We start from the raw sequence: 17,090 nt of genomic DNA, 5'->3' as shown, positions 1-17,090 counted from the left end.
ATCCTGAACTTCAAACAAGGGGAAGCTGCTCGTGTTCACATCACAGCCACATGTTAATGTCCAAAAGGAAAACCTGAACTCTCAAACAAACATGAAGCGCTCAAATCTAGCAGTGAAGATGAATAGTGTGTAAAATAGTCTCACGATGAAAACAACAGTGGGCCAAGAACAGAGCCCGACTTCAGAACAGGAGCCTTCGTTTTGTGACTGACGCTTTTTAATTATCTCACAAATCATCAAACTTTGAAGAAACTTTTAGTGTAACAGAAGTGAAAATGCAAAGACTTGGAGCAGTACAGGACGCTGATTTCATTACAGTGAGGATGTGATCACACCATTTCAGTTTCCCGGCACGGCACCCAGCACGAACGGAGACTTGATGTTCAGCCTGTCCCTCTCAGCCTCCTCGTCTTCATCGTACGGCTCATCGTCGTCGTCCTCCGCGTCGCTGTGGTGGGGGGTCGAATGGACGGAGGCGGAGGGTGACGGGGGCACCGAGTACGGGCGAGGGTAACGGAAACCATCGCTCTGAGGAGACAGAGATGATTGTTAATAAAGCTGCTTCGGCTTTTTTTTTTTTTAATTCTGTTTATTTCTAATAAAACCACCTGAGAACAATTTAACCTCATGGTGCGTTCAGGTGCTGATAAGAAATGGGACAAGAGAGTTCAGACTTACCCTTCCCGCTCAAAAAACACATTTTCTCTTCATCAGCCCTCTAGCCTTTATCTGTCGTCTTTCTCCCCTCTTCCTCTTTCCTCCTTTGTGTGATTTTTCTTTCCCTGCAATCGTTTATTTCAACCCCTCTTTTTCCTTTCTCCTCCCTAACCATCACCTTCCATCTTCTCTATGTCTGCTTTCTCTTCATCTTCCCATTTCACTTCCTCCATATCCACCACCTGTTTCTTCCCGTTCCTTTTCCTAATTCCTCCTTTCCTTCCTTCTCTGGGGTTTCATGTTCCACGGCGTTACGTGGCTCTGCACTCCACCATGACGGTCTGTCAATCATCTAAATGTTAGCCCGTCAATTAAAGCCTCACAGCCCGTGCGGGTAAAATCCTGCAGCCTCCTTCATGTGTCGGACATGAGTAGGGTTCACATGTTCATGTGTGTGACGCTTTCAGAGAGCGAACCACTGAAGAGGACAGACGTTGGTGATTTTCTGAATGATACAAACGTGTTTCACAGTAAACACCTGCTCTGGGTGATTCATTTTTTCCTCCTACATTGGCCCGAGAATGTGAAACTTCAGACTCGTGACTCCTCATGTCATCACAGTGTTCCTCACCTTCAGAGGCGCCATGGGGTCCATCTTGAACTTGTCTGGGAAAGCTCTGCTCAGCGTCAGATGACGAGCGTTTATGTAGAACTGCAAAAACAACAAAACGGTAAATCAGTTTATGAACAACACGTGTGAGAAAATCTTACAGAGTCAAAACACAAAGAGCATCATGACAGTGGGAGAACTCTCTTTTAAACGTGGCGTGCACTCAATTTGTAGCAAGTTTTCTAAGTTTAAGACCTAGAATAAATCTCAGCTATGGTTGTGAATGTACATTTTTTTTCCCAAAGACAGCCTGTTAGAGATCATTCTGCTGTCACACATCAGTCTGTTCTGGTGCTGCAGAAACACACCCGTCCCAGGTATCTCCAGTCCAGCAGCTCAGAAAGCCTCTCGGTTCGGTTCCTCTGGATGATCCGCTGACGGCGCGACTGCTGACAGAAACTGAACATGAACTGAGTCAGCTGGTTACACGAGTCGTCCGCTGAACGGAACCGCCGGTCCACAATGTAAATACCTGAGGGGGAGGTGGAGAGAGTGGAGGAGAGAGCACAGTCAGACTCTGAGGACTAACGCAGCTCCTGAAAACACGTCTGTGTGTGTGTGTGTGTGTGTGTGTGTGTGTGTGTGTGTGTGTGTGTGTGTGTGTGTGTGTGTGTGTGTGTGTGTGTGTGTGTGTGTGTGTGTGTGTGTGTGTGTGTGTGTGTGTGTGTGTGTGTGTGTGTGTGCGTACCATACGCAGCAGGGTCTGAGACGTGCTCCTCCATGAAGCAGCCGAAACCGGACAGGTTGGTGGTCACACTGGGGATCCCCATCACAGTACATTCACCTGGAGAGGTACATTCAAATACAACGATGTTGCTGCCGTGTGTTTGAAACACTTGACAAAAGTTGCTCTCAAACACCCCCCCCCCCCTCCCCCTCCTGTCTAACAGGGATAGTCTCCCGCTGTCAGGTGCATGTGTGAACAACCAGATCAGTAGGATTTCAGGGGCAGTCCTCCTGAAATGCTCGATAAACTTTCAGCAGTGCATGTGTGGGAACGTCCCATGTGTCAGAAGGTTACCGGGTGTGTATCCCCAGGGCTCGTAGTAGGACGGGAACACGCCGAGGTTACAGCCACGGACAAAGTCCTCGTAGTCCATGGGCAGCAGAGGACTGGTGGAGGACAGGAACTCAGGGTGGAAGATGATCTGACACGAGGACAGACGTTAAACATGAGTAAGTCAGCACCAGTTATGTACAGATATCCACATTCAACCATCTCGTTTACCTTGACGCGGTCGTTCCTGGAGTTGAAGAGGCCGATGCGTCTGACGTTGGACAGGATGGGGTCTGTGGCGTCGTCCAGCATGTTGTGAGTGGTCACTGGAGGGAGGCTGTGTCTCTGAGAGGAGACAGGTTAGTCAGTAAATGGACAAAATAAAAGACTCCAGGGATGATCCGCATACGAGTCGTTCAGGTAACATGTGTAACTATAGATTAACGAGTCGTTGCTTTCATGCTGATTTGAAGAAATCCATTTACCTTCCAGGGAAAATAATTTCCATAATGGTCCAATCAATACGTTTATTGTTTCAGGATTAAAGATTGAAACATGTACGACAATCAGACACACACACACAGCGGTGCTCGGCAGTTAACCTTTCAGGCTGTGATTCAGAGCAGTATTGATCAGCAGAGGCATTAGCTAAACACGGCGCTAACGATATCCGATTACCGACTTCTCTGAAAGGAGACAATAAACCTGAGGCACAACTCTACAACCTGTTTAGCTTTTGCACCACAGGTAAAAACCAAACCTGCAAAGAGCTCTGCATCGGTCTGTAAACCTTTCTGTGTTCTAACCTCTCTCCATTTTTCAAAAAGCATCTCCAATATTGATCCTAGTTTGAGCACGTTTCTGCTCGTGGAGCTTATTAGAAACATGCAGAGGCTTTTTAGGTCGGGTACAATCACTTCTATCTGAACCACTTCTCTTGCCCGCTTCCATCGCTGCAACACCTGTTGGTTTGACCTGATAACTGCTCTCATATCTGGCAAACCGAGGGGCGTCCAAAACGGGCCGTGTGGGGGTGCCTTAAAACCGTCTACCTTCTCTGGTCCAAACAAATCCAGAGCATTCAGGAGCAGAATCTAAAGTTAGAAGGAGGACATACTGACTGCTGCATTGTTGTCAGAGAAGCCAGCACTTCAACATAGCATGTTTCATTAATGTCTGATCATATTGTCAGGTCACTTTATCGTTTCACTCACTACACATCTCACTGATTGGACCTTTAATCTGTAAATAGGTGTCTTCTTTTTAAGTCGGGGACTGAGAGGAATCTTCAAACTGGACGTCTAACTTTGGCTGGTTTTTAAAGGATGGGGTTGTTGGGAGGGAAACGAGGAGGGCCAAACATGAAAAATAACAAAGAGAGAATTAATCTCGTTAATCACGTTTTTTTCCTCCAATCAGCAATCAGGTCGAGTCACCGATCGATCACTCTTCACACTCTTACAGTCAATACCGTTCACGCTCCGTTTCCCGGAGCATATTGACGTGGGCATAAATTCATGTAATTGAAAAGAAGACCTTTTTTATAAGCGCTGTGTTTGTGACACGGTGCTGTAACATAGATCACCTCCACATTGACGGCGCTCTATTGACCCGCGGGTCGGCCGACATGGCTGCTGCATGTTCATTCATACTTACCCTTGCAGGGGAATCCCCTCCATGTGCTGCAATAACTCGCTCATATTGATCCAGCAGAGTTAATGACTTCCCCCGCCCCCATTCATAAAAAAAACTGAGCCGAGGAGATGAGGGGGTCAAGATTTATCTCTACAGCTTTTTCAATGTTTCTCTTTGCGGATATTTTTAAACCTGCGTCTGTGAACTGATGAGCAGCAGCAATCTTTAAAGACACAGAGAGCCTCATTTAGAAGAGTTAATGCTTTCCTCAAGTAATTCCTGAAGTAGACGACAAGTTCGCTGGCTCCTATTTCTTCAGTGGAAAGGAGTTACAGTGGCCCTATGCCGTTTAACGCCTTTGTACCATCCTTAGAGGTAGTAACAGAGGAGGGACGGTTTCATGCGAGCTATTGGGGGAGTGCAGCGCTGTGTCTGCATGCATGTCTGACTCTGTGTTTATGTGGCTGCTGTGGCTCAGTGGTAGAGTCAGAGGGGCTTAATCCCCAGCTGCAGCCGCATTTCTGATGTGTCCTTGGGCAAGACACTTAACCCCCGAGTTGCACGACGCCCCGCATTCCTGCTGATGCTGAGCCAAATCCGCCTGTCAATCTCCCGGTCCATTTTACCCTCACTGTGAACGAGACCCTGAGATATTTAAACTCTTTCACATAATCCTCAGAACACGAGGTGGAACCAGAGTCTGTACAACCCAAAGGTTCTGAGATTAGGGAACGAATAAGATAAAAGGAAAAACCAAACACGACCGATGAAAACCGCCACTCTGACTGTGAAACGGAGAACTCGGCGTACCTGTGTGGCGTAGATGGCTCTCTTCATGATGGTGAAGTCGTCTCTGTCCAGGATGGAGTTCATGTCTGGGATCTCTCCTCTGAGGACAAAACAAATTAGATCACGTTTGATCTGAATCTAACAACCATACTAAGGGCTGATTTAAACAGGACTTATAGAGGTGGAAAACACATTCGCATGAATATATGATGACCCCGATTATAAGGCACATTTCTTTAGCTTTATTTAAATAGGACAGCAGATGGAGTGTGAGGAATGAAACTCAGGAACCCAGACTGCCCGCCCAGAGGACCCTCTGTATATGGCGCCACCCAACTGCGAGGCCATCAGCCCCCCCCCCCCCCCCCCCGACGAAGACTTCATGAAGAGCAAACTGTTTTTTATAAAGAAAAACAATTGTAGGGGTGCAATGCAACTTCTGTTTCACTCATGATTCTGTTGCTCCACATACCCTGTTTTCAAAGAGAGACTGAACCACGGACCTCTCTCTCTCTCTCTCTCTCTCTCTCTTTGATTCCCTCTACCTGCAGAGCATCTGGCTGCAGATCGGACCCTACTCTCTATAAAGTTAAGCTTTGCCGTCTGTTGTTATGAATGCATACTGGCAGAAGTCTGACCCCAAATAAAATACGACCCCTTGTGTTCTCATATCCGGGTCATTGTGGTTCATCATGCCGTGGTTTCAGACACAGAGACGAGTACTTACTTTAACAGAGCCTCGTACAGGTTTTTACCAAACTTCTCCTTCACAGAGTGAGCGGTGTCCCTGAGAGAGTCAGAGGAAAACATGAATTCAACACGGACCTTCAATCCAAACTCAAAGACTTTGACATGAGAACGCCATCTCTGCTGGACCCTGACAGAGAGGGATCTAGGTCACAGTGGATACAACAACATATGAAGTGTTTCATGGCGTCTACATGTTGTGATGAACTGTTAGTTAAAGGAAGACGTACCAGAGCTGTTTGCGCACCGCCTGACCTTTCAGCGACTCCACGTTGAAGTTGTTGGTTTTAGCCGGCATGATGAAGAAAACTACGACCGTCACATCGTTTCTGTGGACCTGGGGATGAAGCGATGGTCGAGTTCAGCAAGGCTTTAATTCCTATAGAACCTCCTACATGAAGATTGAACTTGGTCTGAAGGCGCACTCGCGCTACGCCCCTCTAACATTCCTGGATTGTCTCGATTATGCGAGGTGGTGATCGATTATACGTCATGTCCACCTCTTCCAACCGTGCTGTGACAGTTAAAAATGTGTACTGTACCTTTAAGCAGTCTGCAGAACACTTCTACTACAGAAGATCTGCATGTAGTCATGGACTTAACTGCATCTTTATAAGGTCCTAATCTCTAAAATCAGTCGCTTCATCAACTATAATATGTTTCCCCTCTCTCAGGGTGAATCCATGTCTGCCTCCTCTTTGATATTAAAAGTATTTTGAAGGTATATTTTATGCTGATTTTGCACATTTAAAGCATACAGCAGAGTTCTTCTAGATCAGAAGGTCTGCAGGTCCTCACCCGCAGCAGGTAGTTGAGTCTGGACAGCGATTCAAGGAAGATATCCGCTCCTTTGTTGGAGAACTCGTAGCGTCCAGCGATGAAGAAGAAGAGCGTTTTCTCCAGGTTAAAGTCTAGATGACTGTCGAGAGGAGAATCAGAGTCAGGAAACGATTCGAGCCATCTTTGAGTAAATAAGACCATTAACGCGTGTCTGGGATAGGTCTAACCCACCCGTAGAAGTGACCTCTCACAAACTCCTGGATGCGAGCCTTGCTGGTGGCGTGCAGGTTCTGAAACTCGTGCATCGCCGAGAACTTCTTCACATTCAGACCGTTCGGCGTCACCACATCTGTAATCATGAGACAACAATTAAAGAGATTCTGACAGAAGTTATGTTGTTTTTCCAAACAGGAAGTCTAAGAGCTCGATAACACAGAGACGCACCGCCAGGAAAGGGTCACCAGTAAAACCATTGGTCGCTCTCATCTGCTGTGCAACATGTTTTTATAGCGGTGTAAGGGCGTGCAGAAAAAGCGTGCAGAAAGCTTGTCAGCCAATCAAATCCAGCGTGAGGATCTACCTCCACTCTTTATGACATTTCCCACTTATTTTATTTGGTTACCTGTATGCACACGCTCCACAGGCGCTCCCAGCTGTTTTTGTCCCTCAGATCTACTTAAGCGTTTGAGGAGCAGCCCCGCCTATCAGACCCTGAACCCTTTGGGGGTCATCCCCTTTGGAACAAAACTCTTGATTTTGGAACGAGGAGGTAAACAACAGCCCAGCTGACATCAAAACGATGCTGACGAGAGATTCGTTTAGATTTTCATGATTTAGAGAATCAACAAAGATAACTAGTGCTCTCTTTGTGTGGTTCAGTCTGATTGGGATTATCTCCTGTTACGATGGACGTCGCTGTCCGTCATGTCAACCTCTGACCTGCCGCTTTGCACTGTGGGAAAACGGTACGTTAGGGAGACTGGTTTGATGCAGACTGTAGATTTTTCCTGAATCAGTACGAGGATGTCACATTCGTTCTGCATTTTGGACCAATCAGGACGTGCTGCTCGTTCAGACGGATGTTCAGAAAAAATGCTTCCCGTGCTGGAGTTTGAGGGTGTAACGGTGAAAAGTTTCCCCACCTGGCTTCCTGTGCAGCATCTGGTGAGCTTCCACGGCGGTGATCTGAGAGACGGTGGTGAAGACGTGAGCGCAGTGGACGGCTGCTCGCTCCAGACAGTAACGATGGTAGATCTGCCTCTCGCCCGCCTCCTTATCCACGTCAAACTGTAACACACACACACACACGCACACACACACACGATGAGTGAGAGAGTTCAACTTGACCATTTAAAAAGTGGATTTTATTTATTGTGATAAATTCAGACTGTCCAGGACTGTGTGTGTGTGTGTGTGTGTGTGTCACAGTTCATAAATCTGAAAATGAATACTGATGTGATTCCATCGACTAAACAGACAAAGTTCCTCTGCAGGTTACAAACACCTGCTCAGTCAACGATTCGGCGGTGAGTGGCCTTTAGCTGCACGCTGACCTTTAGCGTGTGAGCGGCAGAGCCAATTACACGCTACACCCTGACATCTGCACACACAACACAACAACACTAATGACGCTCTAAGTGGATGTAAAGACGGCGAGATTCGGTCTGAAGCTCTGAACGAGAAAACGATTATTAGGTTACAGAAATGTGAGCGTGTTCAGAAGTTCAGATCGTTCTTGTTCTTCTTTATGTTATCATTTATCCGTCTATATTATCGATGTGGACACGCACGGGAAACTTTGAGGTGCGTTAACGAGGAGGACGTTTGGGGGAAAAACAACTTCTCTTCCCGCGCGACGTCACCGCCCTCTCACCTTGCCCAGGTTGTTGTAGAAGTCTGCGTTCCCGGCACACAGGTATCGTCCCAGCAGCGTGGCGTGTGTGGTGAAGATGGTGGCCATGGGGATCTTGCGGGAGCGAGCGAGAATAAGGCCTGGACCCGCCTGCCACTCGTGGAATTGAGCGATGACATTCGGTGTGTCTCCCAGCTCGTCTGTCAGCTGCACAACCAAAGAGAAGAGAAGAGAAAGAGAGAGAGTGAGTTTAAAGTGTCAAAATGACACAGAGTGACACAGAGAGGAGGTTAAAGAGCAGCGACGACCTCTTTGAAGAACCAGGCGATCAGGGAGCCCAGGATGAGCGCGTCGTTGGCCTCTCGGTCCTCGAAGGGCAGGCCGATGTTGCAGGTGTGCCACAGGTCCCCCTTCCAGCGGTCCAGGTTCCAGGCTGCAGAGCCCACGTCGAACAGGATCACATAGGGACTGCCCTCGATCAGCCAGCGGCCAAAATGGACCTGAACCGGCATCGACACCAGCAGAGGAGGAACACGTTTAGAAAGCGGTTTTCTGAATCCAATCTTTCAGTGATCCTGAAAACATGCAGAGTTCAGAGCTCACACAGCACGAGAGACCTGTTTCTGCCTGCTAGAGTCAGTGTCCAGTGTCTTCCTTTGAGTAGGAGAAGAAGAAATAACGCATGTTCAATAGTTCAACTTTTGAAATATAACACAAGAATAACAACAAAGTCTAATACAGATATGAAACCATTTCATGCACATTTCTCTGCAGCTTTGCCCAGCAAGGTTTTTGTTACCTTCACCAGTGAGTTGAAAGGATGTTTTATGGAGTTTCACGGTTTAGTCGTAAGCTTGAAAAAGAGAAAACTAGTGAACACATCCAAGCAAAATGCAAACAGGTGCAGGACAAAAAAGCTGCAGAAACAGAGAGAAAGGTCTGCACACTGTTCAGCTCCTAATGAGCAAAAATTAAATAAACAGTTTAAAAGGTCTTTGTTTCTGTGACATCCCCTAACGTCCCAGAGAAGACATCCAGCTCCAGGTCTCATATGGGTTCTTAGTGAATCAGGCTCTTTTGTGTGCATGAAAGGTAAAGAAAAGATCAGAAAACCACCATCGTCATGCTCTGCTTCTCTGGTATAGGAGCGCCATCTAGTGGCCAGCATTTGTTGGTAGGAGGTGAACATCGGTGAGAGAGGAACATTTCCCCTCGTGTTTCAACAAAATTAAGATTTTTGGTTTTTTATGTGCCTTTATTAGAAAGACAGGAAAGTAGATAGAGTCAGCAATCAAGGAGAGAGAGAGAGAGGGGGGAGGGGACATGCAGGAAAGGAGCCACAGGTCTGATTTGAACCCGGGCCGCCTGTGTAGAGGACTAAAGCCTCTTTACATGAGGTGCGCGCATTTACCACTGCACAACCAGCTCCCCAACATAAAGTAATTGAAGACACAAAGGAAGTCAAAAGTCCCGAGTTACATGTTCTTGTTCATCATCAGTAAGGTAATGTCCAGTGACTGTATCATCATGTCCATGTTTGAAGGACGACCAGCTCCCTCCGCTGTTGTGCTTTCTTATAATTAAATTCAGCTGAAGTTACTTAAAGTGTTTCCTCTCACAAAAAAATATTGAAAGTTTCTAAATCATTAAAACCACGACAGCGTCTTTGATTCTATTCAAACATTAAGCCGATATCTCTCCGTGTCTCTCACCTGGCAGCCGTTGTTGATGAGTGCGTCCATGGCCTTCCTGATGGCGGGGTACGGCGGCTCGCAGCCCTCCACCTGCGTCTTAAAGTTGTGATCGAAGTACGGCCCCATCATAAAGTAGTTCTCCCCCCACTCGTCCACCGTGATCTTAGCTTTGGTCTGAATCACCGTGTAGATCCCTCCGACTGCAGGTACACACACAAAGGCAGAAGTCGCCGTAACAATCACTCTGCAGGAAGATTCAGTACAGCCGAGGCAAATCTCACACATCATATATCCTAATAGAGTAAGGAGGTCCTCGGTTTGGCATATATGAGAGCAGTTATCAGGTCAAACCAACAGGTGTTGCAGCGATGGAAGCGGGCAAGAGAACTCCACGAGCAGAAACGTGCTCAAACTAGAATCAATATTGGAGATGTTTTTTGAAAAATGGAGAGAGGTTAGAACGCAGAAAGGTTTACAGACCGATGCAGAGCTGACTAAACACTGAAGCTTCAGTGTCCACCACATGGAAACCTGCGTGAGCATCGACTCTGGAGAGGAGGGGGCGGGGGGAGACAGCTCTCTACAATGTTTAGAATTTGGACTGCAGTACCCATTTTAACCACTAGGTGTCAGAGCTACATACTGCTCCTTTAATAAAAAGTTTATTTTGAATCTATCGCCCTCCTTCCTAAATCTAACTGTTGATACACAAACTATTGAGTGACACAAACAAACAGACTGAATCGAAATGTCAAAGTCCAAACATGTGGATCTGTTTTGCTTCGTGTCAAAGACAAATATTGATATGACGCAGCAGACAGAGTCGGTCAGCTCACTCTGACGTCCGAGCTGCATCATCGACGAGATGTTATATAAGAAGGCGGTAGAACGACCGATAACCTCTGAACTGTTGGAAAACAACGTCAGGCTGCACAGAAACACAGAGTTTCTATTCCAACAGCGTCCAAACGCTTGTCATGGTGCGAAATATTCAAGAAGTTGAGGGGAATAAAGTGACAGCTGCACGTCTCTATTCCTGACATTAAAACCTGATGCTTAAAATCTGTCATTAATAAAACCTTTCATTATGAGATGTGTCTTCTAAACTCTTCAAGGTTATGTCGTGCGCCACATGTACAGAGACTGTAGTCCTGTCAGCGGGTTTGAATCCGACCTCGGCCCTTTGCAGCATGCTGTCCCCCACTCTCTCTCCTCCCAGTGTTTCCTGTCTCTCTTCAGCTGTCCTGTCGATAAAGGCAAAAAGGCCCAAAAGCTTTTCATTCTGGTGGTTCACGATTTTGGTTGCCTCTTTTTTTTTTTGGAGGCATCTACTAGAACTACAAACAATCCGAGGCCTCTCTGGTTCCTCCTGACGGCTGTGACGGCACACACACACGTGACCCTTTGTGTGGTAATCTCACAAAAAGGGCAGTTGTTGATCAGCGGCAACACGCCAACAACTTTGTCATCGGTTAACCTCCCAAAATGTCAGCCTGAGGCAGACTCGACATGGCAGGAAACAAACAGGAAGGTGCACAGGTTTGCAGTCTGCATTCCCGATGAATTATTCATTGAACATCAGAGGTTTCCTGGAGGAGGAAAACACATCACAGTATGAAAAATATTTACCAGAAACAATCAGGGGTGGACTAACGGCTGGGAACGCCGACGCCAAAGCAAGATTTGCAAAAGCTCCACTCCACAGCGTCTTTGCTTTTTGAGGGAACTTGTTGATCGAAGCTTCATTTTAAGCACAGTGAACTTAAGGGTTAAGTGTTTGTTCTGGACAAAATGCCCTCAAAGCGGACATGTTTTTAAACCAGGGGGGCGAGAAAACAGGGAAACAAATGTGTCGTATATGTTTCAATGACAAACCAGCTCACATTAAATTTAGATCACAGGTTCATAGCAGACCTTCTGCACCCCTTTTGGTCTGAATGTGCACTTTGAGCTTCAGGCTGCAGGTGCAGGATGTGGACTAAAAAGAAGCCTTGCATCCTTCGTCTCATGCAGCATACTGAACTTGGCTCGTGATATTTTTTTTCCAATACGTGCTTATTTGTTTTTACATTTATCTGCCTTGTGATTTTATTCACTGACATGTGGGCATCAGGAAGCTCAATCAGCCAAAGCATGTTGCAACTTCTGTGCAGTTTAATGTTTAGCTCTTCAGAGGGAGCAGACTGGATTCAATGTTTGCTCTTTCTGGGGCAAAGAGGCGATGTTTAGGATAGAGGACTTCATTTAGACACTCTGATAGACATAACAAAGATAGCGCTTTGTGTTCTTTTTAAGTTCTCTGTATTCAATCTGAGACATGCAGAAAGTTTCCTTCTTCATTCAAACAGTGAGCCAGTCGTTGACATGAAGGCCGAGTTCTATCCAGTCAAAAATGCCCTAGTTGAACTTACAGTATTTCTACTTAATAGATGCATCTATTCAAAGATGTATTTCCTGTCAGAGATGAAGCATCTGTACCTTTGTTGGTGACCTCCCAGGCCACCTCGAACAGCAGCAGGTCCTCCACGGGCAGCTCGTCCTCCTCCCAGGACGGCAGCAGCCCGCTCAGGGACGTCATGGACAGGGAGCGAGACAGCGGCATCTCACAGCGTCTGGAGGTCCCGACAGAAAGCAGCTGGAATCGAGAAACAGTGGAAACCTGTGGATCCTTCAGACGGGACTGTGGAGGTCCTGGACGAGGCGGGGACAGACCTCCTGACACAACAGGAGGAGATAAAAGAGAGTGACGGGGTCAAAGAGCTGCAACCCGCCTACTGAGGATGACCTCCAACCAGCAGGAGGGGACGTTTACCTCAAATATCTCAGTCAGTACACACACACACACACACACACACACACACACACACACACACACACACACACACACACACACACACACACACACACACACACACACACACACACACACACACACACACACACACACACACACACACACACACACACACACGTCAGGGTTAAAGGTTTACTGGAGTTCTGTGTGATGAACTCGGTGGGATTGTGAAATGTTGAAGAATGAAAGCAGGTCTGCACACGAGGACAAAGGGTAGTCATATTTATTTATAAAGCACATTTAAAAACAGCAGCAGCACTAAAGAAACAACAAATATTAGTTTACAACGATTATATACAAAAATCACAACAAAGAAATCAATAAGTAATCCACCTATACAGGACCAGAGGGCTCAAACACTAACATATAAAAATACGATTTGAGGCAAAAGGGGGTGGACTTGATGGAAGGGGAGCGGCTGTTCCACAGTTTAGGGTCTTTGACTGCAAAGGCACGGTCGACTTTGAGCTCGATGTGTGAGCGATGGACCGCCAGGAGGCCCATGTCGGCGGATCTAAGGGGACTAGATGTAGTGTACGAGCTGAGGCGATGTGCAGGGGGCCCGAGCCATTCAGGACTTTAAAAACTAATTAACCCTGAAGTGTATTGGGAGCCAGTGAAGTGACGCTAGGATCGGACTGATAGGCTCCCTCTTCCTGGACCCAGTCAGCAGCCGGACTGCATTGTTTTGGACCAGCTGCAGGCGGGACAGGGACGACTGGATCATCCCGGTATACAACGAAGTACAGTCATGAAGCCAGGAGAAGATGAACGTATGAATAACCGGAAAAAGAGACTACAGAATCACTTTTGATGGACAAACTGTGGCTCAGTGGCGCCCTCTGGCTTTAAAAGAGATGTGATGCAACAGGACATCAGAGCTGCTCTGTGGTAACCATGGACACCAACAAAGGAGCTGCTCTACCAACAGTAGAACAGGGTGGTTGGGTTGCTTAGCAACAGTCTTGCTTCAGATTAAGTATGGGAAAAGTTGTGTTGGTGGAATTAAAAAATAATCTGTTGTCAATTTTTACCTTTTGTCCTTTTATTTCCTGCTCATGTGTAACTGTTATATACTGTGATTATCTTCAGACCCAATCACAGCAGAGCTGATATTCAGGACGACATCACGACCTTGAGTTTGATTTTAATCATCAGCCCGGGCTTTGACGCTTGGGATGGCTGCACCATGAATTCAGAAGTTGAGCATTTGCTGTGAACACATCATAAAAGTCTGAATTTTTCACAATACATTTCTAGATGAATCTTAAATGTGGCGTTCAGTTACCCTCACATTCATTTGTGCCAGTTTAGAGGTCAGAACATTTTTTGGGGAGTTATTTTGGATTCAGGAGGGACATGTTGTTGTTGTGTAAAACATAAAGAACAGCAGACAGATGTAGAGATGTGACTTAAAAGATAATATGCACTCTATCCTGTCTTCTCTTCTCTTAACTCAAGTTAAGTTTTGACCGTCAGGGTTCTCGTAAGATTACTAACGCTCCTGATATCTACGAGTTCTCCTCGATCAGATCCTGTAAATGTTTCATAAACAGCATCATTTCCCTTCAGCTGCAAACACGACCGTGCACGGTGCAGCAGGGATACATCAAACAGCAGTTTACCACATCTCAGTCCATCTCTCTGCCTCTGTGACCAATCAGAAGCCTGATCTGTGTGTTTACACGTCGGGCTGCCTCGAGTCACTTATCTGCTTTTTACGTTTTCATTAATTCACCGACATGCACTCACATGTTCCCCGACACAGGCAGAGTCGTCACTGTCATCCTTTTTCCCAGAAGAGCCGATCATGAATGATGCATTTTTCCAAAACGCTCCGCAATTTAGCGCACGGAGACGCAGGGCGGACGTGATTGGCTGAGAGCAGCAGGAGCACGGGGTCACCTGGTGGAAATATAAAACAGGTGAACGAGCGCATGCACTTTAATTTTCACACCCTGAGACGGAGGAACACTTTTTTAAAAAATCCGACATGAGGCTGGCGGCTCTGGTGGTGGTCTGCGGGCTCATCGTGGGTCAGGATGGACGAGGAGCAGCTCTGCAGGGAGCCGACTCTGTGCAGAGGACACCTGACACAGGTAGGAGGAAGATCAATATGAAGTAAACTGGGAGACAAAACTCTTGAGATAATATTATTATTATTATTTTTATTATTATATTAGGTTTGTTTTGGGGCTTTCCATGCCTTTATTTCAGAGATAGGTCGATGGATAGAGTTAGAACTGGGTGAGAGTGGGGGGTGACATGCGGGAAAGGAGCCACAGGTCAGGTTTGAACCTTGAAGTGTCCGTACATGGGACGCGTGCACTAACCTCTAAGCCTCCAGCGCCCCTAGATAATACTCTTCAATACCTTTTTAGATCACTCGATTGTAAGCAGATGAGCAGAGACGACATCACAACAGATTATCCTGATTAAAAACCTGTTTTTGGTTCTTTGCATGAATCTAAATATTTTAAGACTTTTTAAGATTTTAGTCGAGTAAATTTAATTTACTAATTATCTGTTTAATGTGGTTTTACACACAAAACATTTGATCAACCAATGAACGAGTAAGTACGTAAAGTTTATTTATAGAGCAGATGTCACAAAGTGCTTCACAGTAAAGGATTGAGCAGAGACGCTACAAACAGAGAAATGAAATTAGACGCAGACAGATGAAAAAAAAAAAAAAAAAAAGTGTCCATAGCGTTCACGGCTCTCAGATCAGCAGGAAGACCGCTCCAAAATGTAGGTGCCATAACCTCCAAGTCTTGTGCGAGGAACAACCAGCAGACCCCGGTCAGAGGACCTCAGGGACCTGCTGGTGTTATATGGCTTCAGCAGCTGGAGCTCGCCCATGCACGCCTCTAAACACGATAACAAGAAGTTTAAACTGGATTCTGAAACTGATGAGGATCTGATGAGCCTCAAAGACTTAAGAGACATGAGACCGTCTGGATGATTTCGTCAGCAATTTAGCAGCAGCATTTTGGACCTCTTGTAAGTAGGGATGTAAAGATTAAAAAAACTCAAATCTCAACCAAGAACATCCTCCTCAAACTCCTCAAACGCTGCCTGCTCTCCTCCCTTAACTCTGCCTCTCCATCGCTCTCCCATCCCCTGATATCTGTCCCAGATGTGTTCTCTGTTTGGCCCCTCATGGACCTGGAAAACGTCCTCGGGTCCCCTGAACGGCACTTTATGTATTTAATCTATTATTTTTAATCTTAATTTTTACGTTTGACAGAAAAAACATTCAAACAGAAAGACACATGCAAAGAAAAACTTAAAGCTTGACGAATAAAGAGAACTCTCCGTTAGTTAAATAATGAAATGCATTTTTTTTTTTTTTTTTTTTTTTTTAATGAAAACGTTTATTTTTGAGCTTTTGATTCCTTTTATGATTTGAGATAGGACAGAGGATAGAGCCAGAAATCAGAGAGAGAGAGCAAGAAAGGGGGGGGGGGGGGACATTTTTCTGTGGATGATCTTGACTAATATTTGTTGTTTTATAAGATCACAGCATTAAAAACACGTGAAGATGATCGTTTTCGGCTTCCGTAGAAATATCAACAGGCGCTTCGTCTTTTAAAAAGTCCCTCACCTGTCTCTCTCCTAGCTGCAGGCCGCAGGTGAATTCGGTGTACTTACCTTCTCTAATGTTGTCTCCGGTTTCCTCCTCAGGTTCAGTCCTCTCCGCTCTCAGCAGGAGGTCCACCGGAGAGTTTCCGGAGGAGGACCCGAGCACGTGCTTCTCTCTGCGGGAGAACGAGGAGCAGCGGCAGCTCCTCTGCAACGACCGGAGGAGCAAGTTCAACTTCAACCCGTTCGGGCTCCGCTTCGGGAAACGGTACAACGGCTACATTTACCGGAGAGCCGTGCAACGAGCCCGGACGAGGAACCTAACGCCGCTTTCTCTTTTCTCGCGAGAACTGGAGGTGCCCACCTGAGACAAATGAGTGCACTCACCTGAGGAGGACAGGTGGTCTGCTGGAAATGGCCTTCCTGCTGCTGATAATGTGATGCTTCTATGAATAAAACTTTTTGTACTCACTTGTTGGCTCCCGGGGAATCATTTCAAGATTCATAAAAAATATTTATATAAAAATAAAATATTTAAAAATATATATATTTATAAAAGATCGAGAAACACAAAGACCTCAAATTTCATGTCGTCATGTTTGATTAATTTGTGTCGTAAAAATTTAAAAAAAAAGTTAAAAAATCACAAAGTCAAATTGATTTTGTTGAATAAGGGTCCATTTTTTTGTCTGCAGTGACGTCATCCAACCACAAGGTGGCGCTGCCACTAAACAACAGAAAGCATGCACAGCACGTGAATTAAAACAAAAATCATACTTTACTGTGGAACTGTAAAACCACTGAATAATAACTGAATATAAAACAGAGAA

At 46.0% G+C, this 17,090-nt stretch overlaps 2 protein-coding genes across 2 annotated transcripts; one reads left to right on the top strand and one right to left on the bottom strand.

The window, feature by feature from the left end:
* Nucleotides 1-199: 199 nt before the first annotated feature.
* On the bottom strand, nt 200-16,459 carry gys2 (glycogen synthase 2). The gene is made up of 17 exons (XM_020644674.3): nt 16,330-16,459; nt 12,300-12,536; nt 9,840-10,021; nt 8,436-8,627; nt 8,149-8,334; nt 7,418-7,562; nt 6,507-6,624; nt 6,294-6,414; nt 5,726-5,832; nt 5,476-5,535; nt 4,770-4,848; nt 2,556-2,669; nt 2,349-2,475; nt 2,016-2,111; nt 1,636-1,799; nt 1,289-1,369; nt 200-528 (listed from the first exon to the last, which is right to left on the bottom strand). The coding sequence occupies exons 2-17, from the start codon at nt 12,421-12,423 to the stop codon at nt 340-342; spliced, it is 2,085 nt and encodes a 694-aa protein (XP_020500330.1). The 5' UTR covers nt 12,424-12,536; nt 16,330-16,459; the 3' UTR covers nt 200-339.
* Nucleotides 14,642-16,757, top strand: kiss2 (kisspeptin 2). Its single transcript, XM_065951599.1, has 2 exons — nt 14,642-14,774; nt 16,363-16,757. Exons 1-2 carry the CDS (start codon nt 14,669-14,671, stop codon nt 16,626-16,628), a joined length of 372 nt encoding a protein of 123 aa, XP_065807671.1. The 5' UTR covers nt 14,642-14,668; the 3' UTR covers nt 16,629-16,757.
* The last annotated feature ends 333 nt before the right edge of the window (nt 16,758-17,090 follow it).

The sequence above is a fragment of the Labrus bergylta genome, chromosome 23 (genome assembly GCF_963930695.1).
Source record: "Labrus bergylta chromosome 23, fLabBer1.1, whole genome shotgun sequence".
Taxonomy (NCBI): domain Eukaryota; kingdom Metazoa; phylum Chordata; class Actinopteri; order Labriformes; family Labridae; genus Labrus; species Labrus bergylta.
This window is presented reverse-complemented; position numbering and strand designations above follow the sequence as displayed.

What these genes read in the sequence shown, in the direction of transcription:
- kiss2 (XM_065951599.1), top strand. Translation starts at nt 14,669, where the DNA reads ATGAGGCTGGCGGCTCTGGTGGTGGTCTGCGGGCTCATCGTGGGTCAG. An exon ending in GCAGAGGACACCTGACACAG is followed by an intron (nt 14,775 to 16,362) that starts GTAGGAGGAAGA and finishes TTTCCTCCTCAG; the next exon opens with GTTCAGTCCTCTCCGCTCTC.
- gys2 (XM_020644674.3), bottom strand. Translation starts at nt 12,423, where the DNA reads ATGCCGCTGTCTCGCTCCCTGTCCATGACGTCCCTGAGCGGGCTGCTG. An exon ending in CTGGGAGGTCACCAACAAAG is followed by an intron (nt 10,022 to 12,299) that starts GTACAGATGCTT and finishes GTGTACCTGCAG; the next exon opens with TCGGAGGGATCTACACGGTG. An exon ending in CCAGGAACGACCGCGTCAAG is followed by an intron (nt 2,476 to 2,555) that starts GTAAACGAGATG and finishes TCCTCGTGTCAG; the next exon opens with ATCATCTTCCACCCTGAGTT.